The following is a 26,056-nucleotide window of genomic DNA, read 5'->3' as shown; positions in this document are numbered from 1 at the left end:
CTAGCAGGAAAGGGAAACACTGCTTGAAATGTGTGAGATTTTTTTTCTTGTCCCAAATGATGTCAAAGTCTTGTTCAAAGACAACACACATGCTTCAGTGGAGACAAGAGAGCACCTAACGCTTTCCGACTGACTACCCAGATTAAATGGAGAAGTAAAAGGCTGATGAAAGGGCACGCATAAAACTTAGAAGGCAGAAATATTTGGCTCCAAGTTGTAAACCAGGATGCAAAACTCACCCGCTTTTAAGCAACTATCACCAGTTCAACTGGGTGTAGATTCCAGTTTGATCTGTAGGCTTATTTGTCATGTTTCTGTCCATGAGCGTCACTAGCATCTAACCATTACCAAGATTCCTCCTGTTTTAGGCAAGAAATGGAGAACAGATCCGCAGTATAAAGGAAAATGACTTCACAACAGCTTTTCTTAACGAGAAGAAAACCTTTAAAGGAAAGAAAATGGAACAAACCAAAATAGAGCTAAACAGAAAAACACTGAAAAACATTTTTTGCAGTACCTGGTGATGTTTGCACCTCAATGAATAAAGACAACATAATACGAATTAAGAAGCAAAGTGGCAATATAATGACTATTTTACATCCAGCAATGACCTGTTGGTTAGGTTTCTGTTTGAATTGTAGCAAACATCGTTTTTAAGGATAAAACAAACTAAACTGCCAGAGTGACATAAGCAGTGTGAGCAACTAGAAATAGAAGCAAGCAAAAAAAAAACATGCAAACCAATGTAACAACATCTATTTAATCAACATATTTCTATATTTAAACCTTTGAACAAAGACACGACATGAAAATAAGAAAATTCTGGAACACAAATGTGTTGCGGTAATTAATTTACTTCAGGAGGTCAGGAGACAAAGTCCAGGTAAAAGAAATCCCAGGTAAACTGGAAAAGAGAGCCTTTCTTATCTTTTTGTTAAATGTATGACCTGTTAGATGTCCCGGGGAAGTGATTTGTTTACTTATGGCGAATAACTGCTTGTTTTAGGCCCCATGGTTGAAATTTCTCCTTCCAGTTCACCCCAACCCCTCCTCAAAGACCTTTTTTTTTTATGGCAGAAATGCCGGCAAACAATGTTTCACAGAGACTTATCTGATTGGACCAGAGCTTCACACGAGCAACTCAAGCCTCTCTGACATTTTCAGCTTTAACCAAGTAACGCAGCAGCGCAGCAGAAAGGTTGAGGAATGTGATGTGTCCTAGGTGATGAATGTTCTTTCAACACAGCGGAGCTGCTGCCCTTGTACTTTCAGACCAAGCCCTGTATTAAATAGTTGTGGACACTGTGGGCTACAGGCATCCTTTTTCTGGCTTTTGCTAAAAGTAAACCTGCCCAGACACAGGAAAATGGGTGGAATATGACTAACCACTTTTTCCACATGGCCCGGGGGCTCGCGGTCTCCTGCCTTTCACACAAGGTTACTCTGTGAGGCTCTTTGGCCTTAAGAAGTCTCTACAAGACAGCCTGTCCAGAAATATCAACTTGTGTTTTCTCTGGCTGGTCTAGCATTACTACTCCTTTTTGTTGAGACTCAAGTCATTTTCATTTTATTTTAAATATAATAACCTTTTTTTCTCTGTTAAAAAGAACTGACTTCTTCATTAAGCTACTTTCATATCGTCCTCTGCAATGCGCGCTCAAGTGGCCACTTCCAATCAAAAGTCTATGTAAACACGTGTTTCAGGCATCTGTGTTCAAAACTCTTGCATCCACGACACGTCACTATGCTAGTTTCTACGACTCTTTTCAGCTCTACGTACAAAACGCCATTAAAAGTGCCTTGACTTTATGCTGACCCGCATAAAACATCCAAAATCATTTCTAAACTGTACCACAGCCTCATTTCATGTCAGAAAAACACAACTTTATATGTTAAAGAAAAGTGGGAAAAGAAAATGTCCATCACTATTTCAGAGAAAGAATGGTATTCAATATGTGCATCAACTCAGTCTTCTACCACATCACTGAAATGGAGGGAATTTAATTGGAAAAATCTCATGCACTTCTTTATTACACCTTCAATTAAAAGCAAACAATCAGCAGATCCACAGATGTGTTGGAGACAATGTGACACAGTAAATGAAAACCATTCTCATATCTTCTGGAGCTGTTTGCAAATAGAACCATTTTGGCATTCCATTCAAAATGTTTTAATAAACGCTCTGCTCTATACAATTCCCTTCACTCAGGTAGTATTACATCTGGGTAAAATTTCTGAAACAGTCATTCCTCAAGATCAGTATTTGGTGAAAATATTCCTAATTGCAGCAAGGACAGCAATAACCAGAAGATGGCTAAAGCCAGAACCACCAACCCTCACAGACTGGACTGACATAGTGGAGGAGATCTACATTATGGAAAAGATGACTTTTGTTTTAAAATTGAGAGAAGGAAATTTTAAAGAAAAATGGGACAGATGGACTGTATATGAAAACTCTCTGGCCATTGTATGACCTGTTTACATCTCTGAAATGGTGGCTGTCATGTCTTATTTTTCTCCTTGCCGTTTTATTTTTTTATTTTATTCTTCTTCTCTTTTTTTGTAAGACTTTTTTTGTTTGATGCCATGTATGTTTGTGTTACATCTTGTTTAAAAAAAATGAAAAATAAAACCTATCTTAAAAAAAAGTGCCTTGACATTAACCAATCAGGGAATTTGGTAGTGATGAAAGGATGATGTCCCCTTTTCAATTCACAAAAGAGTCAACTGTTGGAAAATTGATTGTGGAAGAAAAATTAATAATTGCGGCTTTTTGCTGCATTATTCGACACCAAGTCTTTCATTTATCAGAATAGAGCTGTAAAAGAAAAAGCCTGGAGCAAAATTCAGGAGATTTGTACCGTTTTGACATTTTGCATCAAGCCTCTTCCAATTGCAGGAGGCGGACTTGGACGTTCTTGAAGCGTTTAACATGTTTTTGAACACGTCACGTGGCCGGTGTGGCCATAACTTTAGGTTATAAGCAAACTGCTGCTAATGTGCACAGTAACCCAAAACATTTGCAAACAAAAACAAGTATGGGTGATAAACTGCTCCTACAAGACATGCATTTCTTTTAGCCTCTTGGACTATATGCTTAAATCCTGCGACTACAACACTACTGACAGTCTAAGAGGATAAGAGCACTTTTAAGCCATAAGAACTTGTCATGATCCCCCAGTTCAACACCAGCATCCACCTGCAGTTCATGCCTTACATGAAGCAGTTGGACGCGAGGCTGCTTAGCTCAGCACCATCCCATTGATCTGGGTCAAAAAGGTTTTGATTTCACCGAGCCTCAGCGTAATGCCACGGTGTCTGTCACATATTCGGCTTTAGCTCACACAGCTCCTGCGGGTTGTCATGGAAACACTCAGGGTCCCATCACCTTAGGACAACTCCCCACTAAATAGGACATAAGCAAGGTATAATAAATAAAACGCCTATGACAGTGCACACAAACAATAATAAACAAGACGCAAATAAGCAACTGTCAAGATGGATAAGCTTTAAATCATCTGTTATGGTCAGCATTTCAATGACATCATACTCTGATGCTGGTCCACACCGCCTCACTTACTGAGCTGAGAGCAACTAGAAGTTGTTAAATCTTAATTTATGAATAAAAGCTGATTTTTTTCAAAGAGACCTTTCAAGGTGACAAATCATGTTGTGCAGCTCAAAGAGCCACAGGGTTCAGCTCTCACTGAGAATTACCCGCTGCAACGATGACGAAGAAGAAGAGAAGCAAACACACAAGAACTAGGGTGAAGCTTATTTATATTTACCCCCGAAAGGCAGCTTAAATTCACCCCCATTGTGCTTTCTCAATAAAACATGCAGACATGTATATTTAAAATCGCTGTGAATACAGACAGCTTTAAGCTCCTTATTGCACTTTATTATGCAGCTAGGAATGTAAAATGTGGGTTAAAAGCATTTTTAGGACAAAAACACTTATATCAAATAATAGATAAGAATATAGACTGCAAAAATGGTGAAAGAAGCAATAGTAACTCACCAGTCTAACTCTGTTTAGCCATTGACCTTCAGTGTTTTCTCAAATTTCCCTGTGTGTCTAAAATCTCTGCTTATTCTCTGTTGGACACAGAATCAGCACAGAGAGCAGGTATGGTCCGGCGCGAAGCGGCGAGGATCCACCATCCGAAGCGTGTTCGAGATTTCAATTCTACACACGACATGAGGCTGCCGCTACTACTACTACTACTCCTGCCTGCATCGATTCTGCCCAACCATCACGCTCCCCTCTCCTCCTCCTCTTTCGTTCCTCCTCCTCCTCCTCCTCTTTCGCCTCCTTCCCTTTAGCGTCTACACACACACCGTCCCTGCCATAAAAAGAGGGAGAGTGATGCGTTCCTCCTGTCCGACACTCTCCCCATCCTGATCCACACCATTCAGAGCAGAGGACTAAACAATGCCTCCACCGCCGCCACCGTTTGAAAGGAGCAGCCCTCAGTCGGCGATAATGTCTCCCCAGCTGTCACTATGGAAACAAATGACGGCCCCGGACTGGCTGGGGGAGAGGGGGGGGGGGATTGAGAGGGAGGGGAGAGTTAAGTGAGAGGAGTGGAGGAGGGAGAGAGGAGAAAAAGTGGTTGAATGAACGATGGGGGAAGTGGGTAAGTCTGAGTGGGTGTGACTGCATAGTTGTTGCACTAGTTGTGCGTCAGGATACAAGCAGGACAAGAGTAAAGCGTTTGGAGGCAAATCTTCAAGGATTCAGAGGGAAAATGGAGTCTGGCTGGACATGCCACAAATGTAGCTGAAAACATTTTGATTCTAAACACCATATTTTGTGTTCTGTTTGGGTTTTAACATTTAAATATGAAAAAAGGCTCATTTTAAAGGAACACAATCTTAAGATATTTTTGTATTAAATTATGTTAAGCAACAAATTACTTCAGTTCTGTGTACTTTTAATACTCTGACATGCTGTTAAATCATATTATATCATCAAAATAATCCACACACCTTTTTTGTTTGTGACTTTGCACAAACTTCAAGTCACACTGTTCATCTTTTGATCTATTTTAAAAGCATTCCCAGTGGTCTTTTAATTATGATTATGCCGATTTTAGCCAAAATTATATTTTTACAGGACATAGTTTCTGCAGAACAGCATCAGAAATTCACCTCTGAGTTGTGGGCGGGACCGATGGAGTAATGCCACTCCCACTTCTGTCATCCATCTGTACACTCGTACCGCTCACAACCCCAACCTAACATATTGGAGCTATCAATTTTGATCCAGATACCAGCTCAGATGAGGAAAACGAAGAAATTCATGGATCTAGTCGTTTATAATGCATCCGAATGGTGCGGAGCAGGGAGCTTGAGGCTTGCCGTAATAGCGTCTACGTTGCAGCTACAAGATTTTTCTAACAGTATTTTTCGGCTGCTCCTAATTCACGATTATTTGAAAAAAAAAAAAAAACTCAGAAATGCAATTTAAAGCCTTTTTTCCCCCATCGTAGTGGGTCTTTGAGGTTTTGATAACCTAACTGATCTACTCATGAGCAGCTTTTAAAATCTGTGTCTTTGATATCTCATGTTAAAAAAACATGTTGAATCTCTTGAGGAGCTACTTTAAACACCAGCATCTCTGGGGAGTACATCCCTGTGTGACTTCCCCCTGCAGACATGCGGATCACAAAAGCCGAAGGATGACGGGCTCAAGCTGCTCCAACCCTATACATATGCACATATAATTAGAACCCCCCACCTCCTCCTCCCTTCATATCTCCTGGGCTCCCCCACCCCTCGCTTCTTAATACTCAATAGTTGAAATCGGCCCTGAAAGCCAAAGTGACATTAACCGACAGCGGCTTTTAAGTGACAGATGAATGCCACCAAAAACCATGGAAACACTGCAGGAATATCCCGCGTACGTGCAAAACGATGACAGGGGCTTTAGAAATGGAGAGGCAGAGCACGAAGAGGGGGATGGGTAACGCAGTTCAGCGCATATCATGAAAAAAACAAACACAGGATTTAAAAATGGACCGGAGTCAAGGGTGGCTAGGAGTGGGTTAAAACAGGTCAAGAACGATGGTCCTGTTTTTGTCAGGAAGTGACTACAGCTACATCCTTCCATTCTAGGTCACCACTCAGTGAACTGCTTGGACTTCTTCACACAGTGAATTATGCATCACTCTGGAACAGGTGCTGCAGTGGAGCTGGCGGCTCATCCCTGCAGACCTGAGAAGGTGAAATTTTCTCATGTAAAAGGAAAGAAGCGATAAAAAAAGAAAAAGGAAAAAAAAAATCACCTCCGCGGCCACCCAGGAGGGCACTCCACAGAGGGGGGAAATCAGAAAAGAGCTTTGCCTTTGTGGGTTATCTAATGAGGCATGGGGCTCAAGCTCCGCCTCAACACCAAAGGAAAGAATGTGAGCTGCGGGTTTGTTAGGAATCCTGAACCTTTTGCCATCTCAATTCCTCTTTTATGAGGAGATTGCTCCACAAATTAGAAGCTGACTTTGAGGAGATGAAAAATGTGAGACAGATCCCCCTCCTCTGAAGAACAAGTGACTCACAGGAAGCGAGACGGAGAAGATTCACAGTAAGTTTGCAGGGTTCTTATGCCCTTCTGTCATCCTTCTCTGCTTGGTGTAATCACAAGCATCTCTTTCCATCTGCCCACAAAAGAGAACTTTTCCTGATTATTCTCAAGGCTTCCCTGGACAGTGAGACATGAACCAGTGGTCTGATCGGTGTCCCACTGACCTAATGATGACATCCGTCACATATCTGTTCATCAGAGAAAGCCCCTTCTTTTCCATCTCAGACATTCAAGCAGACGGTATGTATAACTTAGAGTTATAGGTCAAAACTAGAAATTTCTTTTGTGTTTTAAATGAATAAATAATTACCAAAATAATTTGTAAAGACAAACTCTGATGAAAATTCTATTTGTGGTGCTTTTAACATGTACATGTGTCATTTTTCTGATGATGAAGGACATGTTATTATTTTTATTCTACATTTATTTTCTTCTGCTTAGTTTTGCTTTACATCATATTTAATTGATTGTTTTTCTGCTTTTACTGTATTGTATGTTTTTTAATGTTCAGCGCTTTGTGATTTTATCTGTGAAAGGCGCTATATAAATAAACCTTACTTACTTACTTATATATGAAGAAAATTCAGATAAAAATTGCACTTCTGAGTATTTCTTTATTCAAATCCTTGTAAAGCAGAGGCAGACATAAAAATGCCGTCAGAAAAAGCTTGTTGGTTTGACGTAGAAGCTATTTTGTATTGAACTCTTACCACTCTAGAAACTATGTCCAAGAAAACACAGATTTTTGCTTTTTGCCTAAAAACGGGCATAATCATAATTAAAAGACTACTAAGAATGATTTTAAAAGGATCAAAAAATGATCAGAGTGGGTCTTTAAGACCATCTATAGTTTGTTCTTCGTCAAAATGAGACTTAATTTGGCATAAACGCCAACATCTCAAACTATTTTCCAAAGGTTTTGGTAATAAGTTCAAGAATATTTCCAGCTATAAATTAATTCTTAGATATCTGCATTGCTGAATGAATAGTTTTCATTCATAAATTTTTCTAAACTCCCTGAAAAAAGCTAGAAAGACAAGGTTGTAATGTCATATTGACAATTCAATCTAAGGCTCGGTGACCTTTTTAAAACGTAGCTCAGACATGGTAAACAGATAAAGTAAAAACCGCACTAAACAACACAGACAATCAGATTCACTCTCACAAGCCATGCAGGCCAAAGCTTTATGTGAGAAAATAAAGACAGCCATTATTCACACATCTTTGAAGGTCCTGGATCCCCATGAAGACACAACAACTGCACAAACCTTCCTGTTTCAGAGACGTGAAAGGAAGATGCATCCTTGTTCCCGACCCTTTGCTATCCTGACTCAGTTTCTGCATCAGCTGTTCTTTGTGGAACAGATGAACAACAGTTTTAGATGAGATTAAGATGAGATTAGTAATGCAAATAAGCAAGCTCTTATATCAGAATATACTGACACAAGGTTCAGATTCTTACAACCGGAGCCAACTTTTCTGTGTTTTAGCCAGCAACAAAAAATTGAAATTAAAGTTAATTTAATACTCTGACAAGCACACCATTACGCTTCCTCTCTAAGGGGAGTGTCTCTTGAGAATATATTAATATTTCACACAGAGCTGAATCTTTTAATTCATTATTTATACTTACACTCATCTGCTGGAGGAGAAAGGTCTCATCTGAATTGCAATGAGTGTGGATTCTAGGATTATCCATGGATCTTCGCCCTAGTCCAGCTAGAGAAGTGATACAACAGAGCTGCTGTTTGATTCTGTGAGAGCTGCGCTGGATGATGATGATGCAGTCTGGAAAACATATTTCTACACTCATCTCAAGCTGTGCGGGGTTGTCTGACCCTGAGGCAAGGTGGCTTATAGAGGGTACAAAATGAGGAGGAAAGTGAGAGCAGATGGAGAGGAGAAACATCAGATACCAACACTCATCAGGAGCTCCAGAAAAAAAACATTTACAAAAATAAATAAATAAATAAAAACAAACAATAAAAGCTTTGACAGTTTGGTTGTATTCCACACTGTAAAAAATTAAAAAAGAAAAAAAAAGTACAAAATTACAAAAAGAAAAGTTTAAAATAAACCATTTCATCAAATTTAAAGATAAAAAAAAAACTACATGACAATAAATAAAATATTATTACAACAATTAAGCATCACATTTTAATTGTTTCAGCTCATACCTAACTTTAGATTATATAAATTACTTGAAGGTTACAAGAAATATCCCTTTAAAAGTCTGTGCTGTCATATGATTTAAGATTTTTTGGGACTTTGTTACTATTTGAAGCATTGAAGTAGAATTGTTTAAAGGCCTGGAGCATGACCGGTTCCTCTGGGATTGGTGGGAGCACGCTTCCTTTTAGGCTGTCAGGATTAAGCTTTTTGTCCAGTTGACCTATTGCGTCATCCACCAAAATAACTGTCAACCTTTGGCTGTGCGCTTCCATTAAATAAATGTCACAAAAAAACAAACCCAACACTTCTCAGAGGCTCTGGCATCCCACTACTGTAGTCACTTCTCCAAGAATGTGTGCAACCTGTGCAAGAATGGAGCATGAGCTGTCTACAGAGATATTTGACTACCTAAAGGTTATCAGAATACTCTGTACAGCAAAACATCTAGACAAGTCAAAAATGATACATTTCTATTCCTATCATTTCTTGATGAAGCTCTCAATCTCCATCAGCGCTGGCAGAGCTGTGTTTATTTTCTTGCAGGATGCAGTGTTTGCCCTTGAACAAGGTCTCTTAAGGTGTGATGGAGGGGAGCGACCACATGATGGTTTGTATCTATTAAAAGTCTGGCTGTGAGTGCACGTGTGGGAGATTGCACGCAAACACATGAGGGTGTATCCACCCACGGCAGGTTTGGTCATCTGATAAGCTGCAGGCTCGCTGCTCCCCACAGTGCCCAGATGGCCTGTGATTATGAACAGCCCAGTGGAGATTATTGTGCAGCACAGATAGAGCAAAGTAAAAAATAGTTCAAATCAGTACAAAGCTGGCATGGGAAATTAGATGAAAACGTAGGTATGTGAAGTGAAACGGAGAAACTGTGTGGTACACAAGCTTCTTTTAGAGCATCTCGGTGAAAAATACTGCAAAAGTAAACACAGAATATTTAGTTGCAATTGTTTTGCTGCATTTCCACCTCTGCTGCTAAAAAATGTCATTTTATAAATAAGAAACAAGCTGGATGCTATTAAGTGGGGTAGGGAATATTTGTTTAGCCGAATGCACATTTGTCACCTGCACCGTGATATGATGGATCATTGAGGAAAATAAAAGAGACAAGAAAACAGAAGAAAGACAAAACAGATCAACAACCGATCGATCATCCAACTTCTTCATTGAAACGAAACCTTGGTGGAGCAGCACATAATCTGTTTCACAGCAAAACCTAGATTGATCTGTTTTAACCACTTCCTTTATGATAATCAAATGCATAAAAAAAAAACGTTTTCCCCAATAATCCCATAAAAGGTTATGCTTTAAAGTTGTAAAAATTGTAACAAAAGGAAGGAAGAAAGTAGAATGTAAAAAAAAATAAAAATCTAGGCATCTATTAATACGTCAACAGAACACCAGCTCTGACAGTTCGGCTGAAACCGTCAGCGACACTCAGAAACAGGAATGAAAACCATCCTTCATCAGCGTATCCTGAAACAGCTCTAACACTGAATGTTCCTTTCTACCTGTGTGTTATCGACACATTCTACGGGCCAATCAGATATGCTGAAAGCCTTGTTTGTATTGGTTTATCACTTGCTGAACGTGTGAAAGGACACTGCAGACGAAGCACGCACAGGTGTGTGTGTTGCTTAATGAGGCTCATCGCTCATCTTGGAGCAGACACACACACGGATGGATAACAATAATCTGCAGCACAAACCAGTTTCAATTTGAGAATCCTATTGGAAAAATAAACAGTATCAATTTAGCTTTATTGAAGGCAAACAGGTGACCCACCTATGTGTGAAAAAACACAGATGTAAAATTGCCTGTCCTGTCCCATCACTGCATTACATGTTGACTTTTAACAAGCTACATACATCTAATGAGAAGCTTTTTATTAAATTATAGCTTTAATCTAAAAAAATAAAACTTCTCAGCCAGCTGTGGGAGGGGGATAATCCACAGCTGGCAGCAGGAACAGGAACCATCTGTGTGGAAGTAGCTCTCATCTCCTCATTAGGTGCAGGGTGTTATGACTGTCCTGTGATGAGAGCTGAGGCATGCACCACACTACATCTAAATGCACGAGCTCAAAGAAGCTTAAATGACAGGTTTCATTGCTTAACGTCAAAGCACGGAAATTCTCAACCACAACCAAAAACACAGAAGACGTCGGAGCTTGGATCTTCCAAGAAAAAAAAACAGAGCAGTTGTGTTTCACAAAACTCACTAAAGAAGCTGAGCATGAAAAATGACTTAAGGGCATTGCAGTAAAAGCAAGAGCAAGTATACATCAATCTGAGGACAAACTGCCTTAACGTTTGAAAAAACCTGCCAATAAATACTATTTATGTTTTTAGAAATGTTAAATATCTTTTTCTAAAGTTTTTTTCCAACAACTGGGCTATTCTGAAAAAAAGAGAACGCCGCCCTCTAGTGGTTCTAGGGCAGTTTTGCAACAGGAATGTAACAAAAAACTGATTTTAAAAGAGAAATCCCATTAGTCAGCATATTTTTCACCAAAGTGCACAAATAAAACAAATCTATCTGAAATGTTTTATTAATTTTGAATGTAATGAGTGAATGTTAGCCTGCTTTAAAAGCCTCTCAGAGACACAGATCTGAGTTTACAGTAACACACGGTGCAGTTTTCAGAGTCCAAGCAGAATTTTACCCCAGTGGACAATCTTAGAGTAAGGATCATCACCATCAAATGATTGCAGGAGACATAAAAAGGCAGCAAACACCAGCACACGTTCATACTCTGCCATTTACAACAACAAATGAGTCCTGTTCAAGCAGCCATGCCAGTTAAAAAGGGAGCAACTCTGTGACAGGCTAAGACTGGTGGTGGGGAGGGACAGTTAGAAGAATAGAACAAGGAAAGTTTAGAGTTTCCTGCTGACGGACTGCCGCTGAGGACACGTGTGTGCGTTTTTGTAAAGTCCACTTTAAAGTTTAGATTTCAAGTATGGGAAGGTCAAGCAGCTGATCAAAACTATGTGCTGTGATTTTCTTCCACTATCAACACATTGAAAGATGGACAGAAACAGACAGAAGTTAATCAGAAAGGAAGGGTGCTGAGTGTTAGGGCACCCGGGAGCAGGGGGAACTGAACACAAGCCTGCCTTTGTTATCAGCCAGACAAGGAAGAAAATTCTGACCCAGTTTATGCCTGCCATCAGGTGAAAGAGTGTTAAATGATGTAGTTTGTTGTAATTAAGTGGGAAATTTGAGGGTCAAGAGAGATTTATTCAAGCAAAAAAAAAAAAAGAAGAAGTATATTCCCCAAGTAGTTTTAAAATAACAAAATACAATAAGAGGCATTTTTAAATCATCTTTAAATGCAGACGGTTTGGCTCGCTGAGAAATACGCATTTTTTTCACCACATGTAATCATAATGTAATGAGGTGTATCAAGCAAACAACTGTTTACGTCAAGAAAACTACTGCTTTCCATTGATAATGTAAGTTACATGAGAAATGGAAAAAAAATAAACAGCGTCACACGATCACTATTTGACCGTCACCTTTTGATTGCTATTCTAGATTTAAACATGTGCGTCATGTATAAAGAGGGGGGGGGGAGCCGTTGGGTAACTTGACGAAGGGCTGGTTGATTACAATCTGCAATCTGAAGGCTCTGCTTTTATGTACCATTGACCACCTTTATCAAACGCAGACAAGAAATCTTCTAATCTTTTCTTCGTACATCAGTACACTTAAGGTATGAGCAAAATACTCTTGTTATCTGAGACTTTTGAGTTCCTCCAAAGAGGCACCTGTAAAGAAAAACAACAACAAAAAAACCCTGCAAGAATGGAGAATCGCTTCATCATTTGGAAAGACTTGAGGCTCAAATTTGACTTCCAGATTGAAGCCCCTTTAAAAACAATAGTGTACAGAGATTGGTTTCAAAACCTTTCACCAATGTAGCTAGATTTGATTTTAATTACATCTATTTTGTTGATGTTAACGATTATCATTTCTTCATATTCAACATAAGAACTGCTTACCATTTGGAGCGTGTTCTCCTGATTCATAATTACCTGTTAACTTTTTTGTTCCAATTGAAAACTTGTTTGTTTGACCTGTTCATCCATTTTTAAACAGGTCAGAATTTGTTGGTGTTACAGTTTGTCTTTTTTTTTAGTTTGTGATAAAGATATATAGATCAAGCACAAATATTAGGGCTAGATCTCACTCCAATACCTCCAACACTGGAAGTTTAACACTAGAGCTTCAGGTCAGGTCTTTGAATCACCGTAACTCAACGAACATTCCAACAGTTTCCAAAGCTCAGTAAAGCAGGTTTTGAATTACATTGATCCTGTAAACATCTACAACAGTCAAAAAGTTACAGTAGTTCAAAGAGCGTGTGTCATTTCCTGCTGTCGGTGACAGCTTTGGTATTAAAGGGTTATGAAAGTTTCTTATTTAAACACTCTATGACTTGAGAAGAAGTCTACAATGAAGTTTTAGACTGCTCTGAATAAAAAAAAAAGTTCATTAAGAGGATAATGCTGCAGCATATATGTGGGCTTTTTAAACACCATTACAACAAATCTAGCCTGGAATAGACTATGACAGCTATAGGCTGTGAGATTTCTTCTATACAAGTGTGAGACACAGCTCAAATAGCCTTGGGTACATCATGTGTGATTGTGGTTACATCTTGTCAAAACTTTAATGTAGTGTTTTATTTTGTATACAGTAACAAAATTCTGATTTTCTTTTACCCTAAGATCTATATTTTATGTTCAGAAGTTTGTACATCAATCAGTTTTTTCCTTTTTTAAATTATATTTGAAGTTCAAATGAACATTTTCTTTAGCTATTCCACAAGCAAAGACTTGAATTGTATTAGTTTACTGTTAATATACACATTAACAGTTTGGATAAAGCCAGTCAAAAGCACAAGTTTATCAAGCATCTGTCTTAAGAATATCACCTTATTCTAGATAAGATTGAACGATAGTGCGCAAGTATATCAGCAATAGTTTAATTTTCATGCAACCAGGACTGACTTATATTGAACAAGGACCAGAAATGCAGTGTAAAATGATGCACATGACGAAAACCGCAAAAAATTTACTTACATAGCCAAATTTACTTACATAGCCAAATTTACTTACATAGCCAACGAGCAGATGCGTGAAGTGAGAATGATATAACATGGAGTCTAGATGAAAACATTTGGATTGAAAATTATATTCTAGCGATTCTCTCTCACTCCTCTGTCGATCTCTAAGTTTATTAAGGGTTCAACTACAGCCATATGTTGGAGGCAATGCGGAAAAATTGGGGATCATACACATATTTTCTTTGACTGCCCCGTTATTAGTGAATTTTGGAAAAATATTAAGAGAAAGATTGGAACAATGGTAAAACAAAACATTTCTTTGAGTGTCATGTCGTGTTTGCTGGGGGTACTCCCAGGGGACTTTGGTTCTGATCAGATATATATAGCGCGCATTTTATTATTGGTAGAAAAAAAAAAAACTATGACGAGAAATTGGAAAAAGGTCGCATCACCATCTTTAACAGAATGGAAACAAAGAATCAGATATATTTATTCGATGGAAAAAATGACAGCATCTCTACAACTAAACAGGGATGTCTTTGAACGTAGATGGCACACTGTTAAACTTTATTTGGGGTTGTAACTGTAATATGTACCTTTATTCATGGTTGTATAAGTTTGACTGAACTACTTGTCTCATATTGTCTTACCTTTGTTTTAACTTGAAAAAAATTATTGTACACCTTATTGGATGTGGACTTATGGTCAAATGTATCTCAGGGAATTGTTTTTATTTGTTGTGATGAGAAAGCAAAAAGAAAAAGTAATAAAAAAGAAAATTATGTTCTAAAACAGAATATTCTAGAGTTTTTAGTTTAAAACCTTTGTTCCCATTTTAGATCAATTTTTTATTGTGAAGCCCTTTGGTACCTTCGAGGAGTTGTAAAGTGCTGTATGAATAAAGTTTCATTCATTCATGATCTTTTTTATAAAATAAATGACATTATTTATTAAATAAAGCAATGACCAAAAACACCCTATTATTTTCAAAGACAAAAATTCAGGAAAAATATACTGATACATTCAAAAAAACACAAAAAAACAATAATCGATCCTCTCCCGTCATAATTCTAATAAAGACTTTGAGGGCTGCCTGCAGCTCCTCACCTCTCACAGTTTGCGCAGCTGCACCGTGTCCTGCGCGTCTGTTTCTCATCCAGTAATAATGAAAAAGGCTCATTTCTATGTGCTGCAGCTACGCATATATCTGCGTTTCCTTTTCACCAGTACAGAGTTCCCTCGTTTATCGCAGGACTAAAGTTCTAAAAATAACCCGTGATCGGTGAAATCCAAGGAGAATGATTTATGAACAGACGTTTATGGCAGTAAAACTCCTCACTGCCTCAATATACTTTTCACACACAAATATGAATATTTTCACCCTTTTCTCTCTTGTTTAAATTCTCAAACCTTCATAGAAATTAGTTCCAGGATCTTAGAATGAAAACAAAGATGTGATCTATCACAGATGATTTTTTAAAGTTTAGCTTTGTTTCTGATAGTTCTCTTGGGCTTTTTTTGGGTGTAATTTTTCTCTCTGAAGAGCTCCGCATTTCTGTACAGGAGAGATGGCATGGACTGAGGAGATTGATTGACAGGGTCTCCAGCCAATCAGGACACAGAACAGGGTGCGCTGTTTAAAAAAGGCAGCATGATTGTTCTAAATTAAAAGAACGAGCTAAACCGGGAAAGATGAACTGCGACATAGAAAGGAAAAACTGTTCTGTTTGACAGAGTTTTTGAGAGGGTTTCAGGTTGGAGCACAGACTGCAGAAGGGGGGAATAAAATGTCACGTCTTGATCGTGTGGCCAGATTAAAAAAAAACAAGAAAAACATTGCTCTCTGATATTGTTCAGTGGGCCGGACCAAACATGGAGGCGGGCCAGGTCCAGCCAGTGGGCCGTAGTTTGACCACCCCTGATATAGTAGCTTTTTCCAACCTGTATTGCAGGGTCATACGCAACTCAATTAAAACTAAATCATATCTATATCTATATATCTATATATCTATCTATCTATCTATCTATCTATCTATATCTATATCTATATATATATATATATATATATATATCAGTGACGTGCGGTGAGGTTAATGGCTGGTGAGGCACTGACGTCATCAGTCAGATTTACAAACATATGAACCACACTGAGTAACTTATTCACCATTTGATTGACAACAGTTAACGTGTTTTGTTTAAAATATAATTTCAACGCAGTTTTTTTTCATATACAAACTGCAGCATAGAAAAAAACACAAACGTTATTATCATCTTACCTTTACTTGTAAATAAACTCCATACGCCGCTCCTTCTGTAGAAAATGACTTGCCGCTTGCTGTCACTTCTTCTAGTATTTTTTAGCGTCATAATCTCAGGGCTCACCGGCGCCCCCTAACATGAGGCACGAGGACTGCTGGCCTCACCCAGCGGCTTTTTCGCCGGCGTTTAGCGCTCAGCACAAGAAACACGTCCCTCACATACAGTTATTTATAAAAACAAACACTGTACATCATATACATCTGCTAAATTATGTAAACTCAGCTCATATAGTACAAGTGATTGAACCGACATACAGAGAGACAGCAGTACCGTCTGACTCCATAGGTATTGCGCAATCCAAGGTGAGGCTCAGCAGGCTGGTGCCTCATCGCACGTAACTTAGTATCTGAACGGCAAATGCGGAAATTCAGCGATTTTGAAAAGAAAAAACACACAGAAATGGTACAGTTAAATGGAAAATGACTGCAAAGCACAAATTACTGATTAAATATAATAATTGAATTTATTTTTTCTCTTTTCTTCCCATAATGACAGGTGAGGCACAGCCTCACCTGCCTCTCCTGACTGCACGTCACTGATATATATATATATATATATATATATATATATATATATATATATATATATATATATATATATATATATATATATACATTTAAAATCTATGTCTGAGTCCATCTTAAAAACAGAGCTTTAAGAATGGTTTCTTCCAGTAGTTTTCCACCTAGATGGGAAACTGCTTGTCGTGGAAGACTACATGCTACAATGATATTCCAGGCATTTCAGTGTGGCATGCCAGTAAAATGCTGTAACTTGTGGTTTTTGGACAATAGTTGTTGTCTCCATTATTCAGGAAATAACTAGTTTGTTTGTCTTTGTAAAAAAAAGTCCACAGTGTTTTTTCTTTGTTGATTTAAAGCAAAAATAAGTTTCTACTGTCTTTTCCAAAGTGTGTTACAGTTGTTTAGATTTTAATAGGGAGCAGTTAGAACAAATATAAAGCATTGTTTTTGTTCATTTTTAACAGTTTCCAGCCCTTCCTTCTAAATTTGATGCAAACCAGAAAGAACAATGGGTTGCAGTTCCTCCAAAGGTCAGTAGAGGCAGAAGGAAGCAATTCTCCACCAACTCACACTACAGAAATAAATAAATCAGATTTCACTCCAAAAATATACATTTGAGGGGGAATCTGTCGTTTTCATTTTACTAGATCTTTAATTTGTACATTTTAAGGGGTGCAGTTTCCTTGATTAGCAGGTGAATTGTTTGATGCTGACAGACCTTCAAACCCAACACTTTCCATCTGTTTTCAGAACAGGTGGGTGGAGTAAAACAGGATGCCTATTATAAGTATTTATCTCAGATTCCCACTGGTATAAGTTTTGGCTAAAAATGTCGATTTTAGGTCAGTGAATCGGATCGTTAAAAATGAACTAATGTCAACCACAAATTATGATATGAATCAAATCATTGTTAAATGAATCGTTACACCCCAGTGATGTCAGATTACTGTCTAGTTTATGAGCATCTGTGATTTTCAAACAAACGTAAGTTCGTGCAGCCTAATTTTGGATGCTCACCCCGCAACCCATCAGTGACCTCCACCTGGTTCCATCTCTCCTCCTTTTCCTCCCTGATTTCCTCTCTCCTCCCCTGCCTCACCCCAGTGTGCACAGGAAGCTCTGATTCCATAGCGCCTGCTCTTCTGATGATCAGAGAGGAAAAACACAATGCCTTCAGTGTGCTAAAAGAGCTCGACTCATAAAATGCATGTGCCAAGAGAGAGAAGAGGGAGAGAATGGAACATGCTTTTACTATTAAGGCTCAGGTTTTTTTTTCTTTCCATACGAATTTACCCAGGAAAATCCCCCTCATCAGGAAAGGTCTGATCCAGACAGACACCAGACTGAAGAAGAGAAACACAGATACAAACAGACTGACATAAAAGGCTGCAGTAAACTCTCAGTTTTTTAAGTGACACACAGCTTTATGGGGCAACGTGACAGCCGGCTGACCTGGGCCGGCACATTAAAGTCTAAAAAAAAGAAGAAGATTTTCTTTTCAGCTCAAAGGCAATCCCACTCTCAAAAGCTTAAAAGTTGTTCAGACAATCATTCTGCTCACGTGGACTTACTGAGAGATGAGCAGGATGAGGGGAACGTGTGAGCTTTTTATTTGGTGGCCTCAACAGTTGGTACCATTTAAGAAAATTAGGTCACACTCTTCCTTTTGTGTGTCTGTGTATCCGCTAGACATTGCTGCAAGATTATCTCTAATATAAACAGTTGTGCATTTAAAAACCTAAAAGAGAAACATTCTAATTTGAACTGAATTGCAATCAAAAACTTCATTTTTTAACGTCTATACTTGACAAGAAAAATGGCTGATGAAACAGAAAAAAATGAGAGAGAAAAAGCCATGGACACAGCTCACAAAACCATCCTAGAATCAAGTAGGAGTGACTGATTGATAACCCTCCTATATTATAAAAATGTTGACAATCCAATTTTCAGATTTTCGTTTTTTCAGCATTTCAGTTTTCCCTGGACGCCCCATCTTTCTTTCAATATCTGGAAGTCTGTATATTAAAGTTTATCATATTGAATGTTTCTATGATGGATGACCACCTCTCACCCTTCAACATCTGGGACTTTATCTTACTCCCCTTCCAGCCCCCATGACCCTGGACAGGAAGAAGTGCAGGAAGAAAATCTGACGGAATGAATGACCTTTTGGAGAACACTACAATTTTCAGTGAGTTAACTGATGTACATCGTACTATTAGATTAAGCAAAACCTACAGTTAGTTCATCATTTTTCAAATAGATGCTTTTTTTAACAGAAAAATAGATTTAAAATTGTTTGAAATTTGGCAATCAAAGTTATTAATAAAAGATATCAAGAACCAATAAAAGCTGAACTGCACCAAAGCAAAAAGGACAGATCGAACTATTGAGAGGCTCTCAGGCGTCTGCAGATAAGCTAAGGCTGGAAATGCACAGAAAGCTGTAGAAAGTGAGGTGCCCATCATTTTTATTGAGCATTCATAAATGTAGCAAACCCCTGGAGCAGCTGATGAGTGTGCATGTCACCACCACACAGGAGTGAATCGCCCATGACAGATGACAGAAAAATCTGCCCACCTTTGCAATGTTAAACCAGCAGACCTTAAAACTGAGACATTTTTGATCAGGTAAAACAAAAACAAAACAAATCACACTCAATAATAAGCAAAAACTTAAAAAAAATTGTAGGATTTCAAACATTTATGCAAGTTTTTTGCACCAAAGCTCCCATGTGGTCCAGTTTAGCAAATTTGCTAACAGAATTTTAGCAAAACGTTCATTTGCCTTAAATAGAAACATGATTAAATATACATATACCATATAATCAGGGCACTCTGAATGGAGAGACTAATGGTATCTGCAGGGAAGCACCCTTTGACTAATAGGAAAAGTCAGATATGGATGTTTAGGATTTTACTATTATGTAATCTACAGACACTTTCCAAAAAATTAGAATATCATGAAAAAGTGTGTTCATTTCAATGAGTCCATAATTAAATAAATAAACTTTCACAGAATATAGATTCAGGGCCCAATTGATTTCAAGTATTTTTTTGTTTATTTTTTTTTACATAAATTGGGGTTCTGTTTCATTAAACCCATGAAAACAGGATTTCAGAAAATTGGAATACTGTGGAGAAATCTGCCCAAATTTAGCAGGGCATTAATGTTTTAAACTGAGTTTCACCTGCTATCATCTACTAAACTCAAAGCACATGCACGGGTTCCCCAGATGTCCTTATATTGTCTCAGTTTGTTTTAATATAGGAGACTTCAGATTTGACAACTAGCCAGAAGACCATCGTTGGTATCCTCCATAGTCTGGGTAAGCGACACAGGTTCATAGCCAAGGAGGGCTAAGGGAAGGGTAAATTGTGGCAGGAGAAGATGCACCAGCAAAAGAGACGACCATGGGCTTCAGAAATAGTGGAATGAGGTGGACGGACAGCTACAAAAACCACAATATTCTGCAGCACTGCAACAGTCTACCAGAATGTTCTAGAGGACTTCAGGATTCCTTCTGCTGAGGATCTGGATGGAGACGTAGATTTCATCTTTCACAATGAACCAGCTCAGTGTTGAAGATGGACCTATTTTGAAAATACTTTATTTTGACTGATTTGATGTGATCATAATCTGTCTTTATCTTTTTGCAAAAACTGAGTAGTAATTGGAAATTTCTCCACAGTTTTTTTTTTTCATGGGTTTTATGAGCTGAAAATGTAATCAATATTTTACTAAAGTCTAATTATTTTGATTGGAATTATTTTCAATTATATTTTTTTTTTGGTAAAGGGTCTGTATATCGGGTCTCATGTATAAAAAAATAACTTGTACAACAGATCAATTCCCTTCTGTGCCACAAATGTTTGTACTAGTCAGATTGTTTAGTTATGTACAGTGGTGCTAAAGCTGGAGGGTAACTTCCCATCATGAGAGAAGTCAAAGTACATGACAGGAAAATGAGCGACAACTGATGTATTTTCAACAAGTGTAGCTCGTCAATTGCGTATTGTGGTAGCTCATGGAAACCACGCGCTGACCAACACTCTGTGATGCTATATGACTTGCACAGATGATATGCAATTAGTCGTTAGAGCACACCTCCCAAAGCAGCCTGCAACTAATGCAATAACCTGTCAAACAGGAGAGTCTGTATCATGTCCATTGTAGCTACAGGGAGCAAAAACAACATCAAAACACCAGACTATTTTTGCCCCACTGAAGTGTAAATATACATGCTCTTTTCCTAATACTAGACCCACTCCATGCAAACAAATATATGAAGGGGTAAATAAACAGAAACAGAACAATCTTCATGCAAAAAGCACTAAGGTTTAGAAATGAAGTTTACACCCTTTGTTTTCAAGAATATGCAGTTGCTTGGATTGCTAAAATGGAACCATTTCAGTTCTGGAAAGTTCTATGGAGGTTTTTGGTTGAGAAAGCATTTTCCACATTCTCATTTGGACTAAAGAGGAGTGCTGAGGAATAAGAACAAAGGAAAGGAAAGTCAGAAAAGGGTTAATGTTAATGATACACCTCTTCTCTGCACACCTGCAGTGTGTGGCATGGCTCATGAGCACTAAGGCTAGGTATCACTGCCAAAGAATTTAAGTGTTTTGAATCAGGGGTCCCCAATAAAATTGATTATTCTAATTTTTAAAAAATTGATTACATTCAAATTTGTTTAAATTCTTTTCCAAAACCAAATACATCGGATCATAAAAAGGAAGTGACTATTGGCATATAATTAGTGCGGGGTTAAGGTTAAAATATGTGAGGGCAATGCAGCTATGTGCCTGTTGTGACCAACAAGAATTTCCATCAGTTTTTGTGTTTGGTCGCACATAAATATGTACGAATAACATTGACCTGATAAAAAATGTTTTCACATAACAGAACAAAGGTGGAATTTGGATTAGCAAAATTTTATAAATTTAAAAGCGTTTTGAGTACCGTAGTCTTTTAATTATGATTGTGCCATTTTTCTGCAAAATCAAAAAAAACTGTCATTTTCTAGGACATCGTTTCTGCAGAGCAGGAGGAGTTCATCAGAAATTTGCCTCGGAGTTGTGAGCGAGACTGTTGGCATGGAGTAAGCCTGCCCTTGGTTCACATCATCTCTTTGTTTACATGCTCTTCTGCTAGCTTACAGCCCTTCATAACAACAAACAAACATTAACATAATGCTCACAATTTTTGTGAGCATTATTACTGGAGCTATCCAGCCATACAGTTTGGAGTCAGATGCCAGCTCTAAGAAGGAAAATGAAGTTGGTAAATGGCGTATACTTATATAGTGCTTTTCTACCTACAAGGACAAAGCGCGTTTACAGTCACAAACCCATTCACCCAGTCACACACACTGGTGGCCACTCCGCTGCCAAACACAGGCGCCCGCCTACCACCAGAGGCAAGGTGGGGTTCAGTGTCTTGCCCAAGGACACTTCGACGCATGGGCGTGCAAGGCGGGAATTGAACCTACAACCTTACAATCATGGGTTGACCGCCCTACCGCTGCACCACGGCCGCCCCCTTTGTTGTACATGGATCAAGTCGTCTAGAAGTGGATGCATCAGAACGGAGCAGAGCAGACCCGCCGACTATAGCACCTATGTCACTGTAACAGCCTGCTCCTGATTCACAACTATTTGAATGAAGAGATAATCAGAAATGCTGGTTAAATCTTTATTTTCTTTATATACGTCCTCCATCATGAGAAAAATGGCACAAGTTACGTTAAAAACACCAAAAACACAGTTTTTATTGGAGTGGGTCCTTATCTTCTCGTGCCGTGATCCTGAGTGTGAACAAATTTGTGTGTTTGCCCACTGCCCTTCTGCACTGAAAGATTTTTTCATGACTCCTGACTGTGTGTGCATGCTCTACAAGCTCCTGTCCAGGACTTTGATTTATCAAGACCGACAGAGAGTAAGCGTTACAACTCCCTCCAACTGTAAACGATGTTACAAGGCTTATTTGGCGGCTTCCATCCTGCCAACGACATGACAGACAGCTCCAACTCTGTTCTTTCTCCTGCTCTCAACCTCCTGCACGGTTGTTTACCTAGTAGCAAAGGGGGAAATGTTTACAATGATTGTGATAAAACAGATGGACACTTGAAGGTTTTGTTAATAATAAATGATCCAAACAGTCTGCCAGGACATCCACCCCGGAGCTGCCACACATGGAGCACCACGGTTCGGGCAGGAGTGCAGAAGAAAAGTATTTGGAAAGTGGTTGGAAGCGTGCTGTCAATCCCACCAGTTTATTTATGAAGCGGTTTATTTTGATAAACCCTCTGATGGTTTGATGCGAGCAGCTCACCAATCCTTTTGACCCTCCCATCATAAATAGAAAAATAAGCGCTGGAGAGAGCGTGTTAGGTCGTTCCCATGTGGAAGTACAGTTGAGGGACCCTGGGATGGAGGAGGCAGGAGGGTTTTTTATGTTGTTGCAGGAAAATAAAAGTGTCTGCATGCATAGAAAGCACAGACTTCACAGCAGGGAGAAGGATGAGGGGAGAGGGAGGGGATTGATCTGTGGCAGTGTGGGAGAAAAAGAGGGAAGAGGAAATAAAAAAAAGGAGGCCTTGGGGTTGAATATGGGAGAGACACGATACACCGCTGAACTGCAGGAAAAAGAGAAAGTCAGCCAGGGGGACGGCAGATCGATTCCTCCCACGAGTCCCACAGCAAACAGACTTCTTTTTTTTCTTTTTCTCTCCCCGTCTGCATAGTTCACCTCTGCTGCAGCCTGATATCGTCCCATCAGCAGTCATCTGTATCACTCTCTCCATCTCACTCCCTCCCCTTTTCTCTTTGTCTGCACACTCAGGCCAGTTCATGGTTCTGAGGTCACTGGGAAAGATCTTGAGACTTTTCTGTGCAGTTTTCTTCTCACAGTAACTGGGATTTGAAGCATAAGGCCAAAAATCTATCAGAGGGCCGTGCACAAAAGAAACCAACCAAGTGTAGAATTGAACAAAAAAATGCAATAAGACATAAAAGGAAATTAATTCACATCAAAAACATACTTGCCAACAATGCACAGAGGAAACCACATAAGCCACATTCTGTCTAGTTGTTCCTCCTACGTTTCTTTAGAAGGACAAAAAAAAAAAAAAAAAAAGACATTTAACCACATTCACTCCTTCCTCACAAGATCTGTCCAGCAGGGAGTGTGCATGGGTCATCCCTTATCTTATTCAGGAGGTGAGGCTTGATTTCCGGCCACAGTTTTACTCACTGACGGGATGTAGCCCGACTTGGTGCCACAGACTCTTGTCTTGTAGGGTTTTTTGGCACAACTTTACGCGCATTCTTGCCTTTTATTGCGTCTCTCAGATAGTTCCATCAAGCAGTCTGACTGGCAAAACAACTCTGGGCTGCAGAGGAGTGGATGCGGGCCTGCAGCTGCCCCGCTGACAGCTGTTAAAAGCATTTTGGAATTCACAAACTGCGCGCAACACAAGCCGCAGCCGTTGGAGACAACTTCAGAAAAGCGCAAACACCCTTTTGGAAAAATAAGACGGAAAAGTTCGCTTACCCGCTGCCGAAACTCCCTGCATTTTTGCACAAAGTTCCTCTCAGATGTTCCTCCTCCGTTGAGCCCGTCCTTTCCTCGGAATAGTCTGGTTCCAGCGTTCAGTGGACTTGATTCGAGAGAAGCGCGTGCACTTTCGGAGCTCCTCTTTTGTCTGGCTGGCCGCAAAAATAAAACACCAGGGCTAGTGGCGACGCGTCATTGTTTCCTGGTACACTCGAGATATGCTATCCGGCTGCGTTTTGTCCCGGTTAAAAGCGGCGTATTCCTCCATGCAGCCGTTCCTCCTTCCTCTCAAGAGTCAGAAGTCTCCGCTAGAGAAAAAGAAGGGCGCGCGCACCCGCCTGAGCGATGCGCGAGCACGACAGCTCCATTCATTGGAGTACAGGAAGCATAATTTCACCATAAATCTAGAAATATTTACGATGCAGTTCCTCAACTACAACTTATTTCAATATGGTCTACTTTTTAGGACTGCTGGTTTAAAACCTGACATGCCCATGGGCGCAGAGGCATGACATGAGCTGTCACGTGAAGTCATGCCAAGGATGAAGAAGCCTCTTTGAATAAATGGCTCAGCTCAGAAAACTCCACATCTGCCTATTAGGGTGGAAAGAACCGCGGAACATGAAGTAGGGCTGGGTTTCCATGTCACTGCTCATCCTTTCACTGATTATCTGAAGTTTCCAGTGAATGCTGGGCCTGACAGAGGCAAAGGCAAAGGCAGAGGCAAAGCATAGCAGATCGTGAACCACATTTCTATGTCCCTCCCTTTCTTCTTTTTTTCCTCCTAATTTAAATACAATTCAAAATTTGGGAAGTTTGTTCACACAATATTTAAACAAATGTTAACAGTCACTTACTGTGACATGCCAAAGATTGCATATGCTTGTGTGTGTGTTTTTTCTTTTTGTGGTCTGCCACTTTTTGAGCTTTAATTTCATAGTTATTGTTTAGCCTATTTATTCTTATGCATCCTATTCTTTATACATGTTTGCTAAACACAGGCACAGCTATCTTTTTTTCTATTAAATATAATGATTTATGCTTGAAATTTGCTTTTGTCTTTGGAAAATCAAATTGGATTTGGCATTTTATTTATTCAAATTTTTTAATAATCTTTTTTTTAATGAATTATTATATACATATTGAAGTGGCCTTATAGTTGCTGAGTTAAGTAACTATCTTTTCATGCCTAAATCGTGCTTTCCTCTTGTTCCTTTGATACACACAGCTCCTGCTTCCCTGACTTACTAAAAGTGTGTGTTCATTCATTGGCACACTTTTAACCCCTTTGTGTGAACTGCCCTCTTGTCAGCGGTCGTCCATCAACACGGACAGCAGCAGGGTCTGTGAGGATGGGGGTGTCTTCCTTTGAGAGTGGGATTGTCCATGTCATTGACACTAAGGGTGTAACAATTAATCGATGCTTCAATTTATATCAGATCAATCCGTCTGAGCCAAGTTGTTAGTGCAATCAGCCTATACTAATTTAAAATGGTTTTAAAATGAAATAAATCGGTTATAATCGACATTGGAAAATACTATTTGGATTGAGGCATGGTTGGTTTATGTAAAAACGACCAAGTGCCACCACAGCGGATGACACAAGTGATGGCTGCAAAAAAGAAGATCAAGCCATCATTTCAGCCCAATGTAAATAGCTGACTGATATTTAGAATTAATCAAACCTGTAATTGAAAACAAATAAATGATCTTTTTGTTTTATTTCTTAACTTGTGTGCATGGGAGACGAAACAAATCTGGCTGCCTGTCTCAATGCTGGCAGTGCTATGAACAAACCACAAACAGACTCTAAATGCT

The 26,056-nt window shown here is 39.1% G+C and overlaps 1 protein-coding gene across 2 annotated transcripts in view; it reads right to left on the bottom strand.

The window, feature by feature from the left end:
• The window catches only part of fgd (faciogenital dysplasia), a 60,801-nt gene extending 35,878 nt beyond the window's left edge, over positions 1-24,923 (bottom strand). Inside the window, exon 1 of one of the 2 annotated variants that reach the window (XM_023956696.2) lies at positions 24,236-24,923. In XM_023956696.2, the coding sequence (XP_023812464.1) occupies positions 24,236-24,257 (22 nt within the window). In that variant the 5' untranslated portion in view covers positions 24,258-24,923. Of the gene's footprint in view, positions 1-4,021; positions 4,501-24,235 lie in introns of those variants that run through there. The other variant, XM_023956697.2, reaches the window with a different exon arrangement.
• Between the last annotated feature and the right edge of the window lie 1,133 nt (positions 24,924-26,056).

Source organism: Oryzias latipes, chromosome 7 (assembly GCF_053564925.1).
Source record: "Oryzias latipes strain Hd-rR chromosome 7, Olatipes_Hd-rR_3.1".
Classification (NCBI taxonomy): Eukaryota; Metazoa; Chordata; class Actinopteri; order Beloniformes; family Adrianichthyidae; genus Oryzias; species Oryzias latipes.
This window is presented reverse-complemented; position numbering and strand designations above follow the sequence as displayed.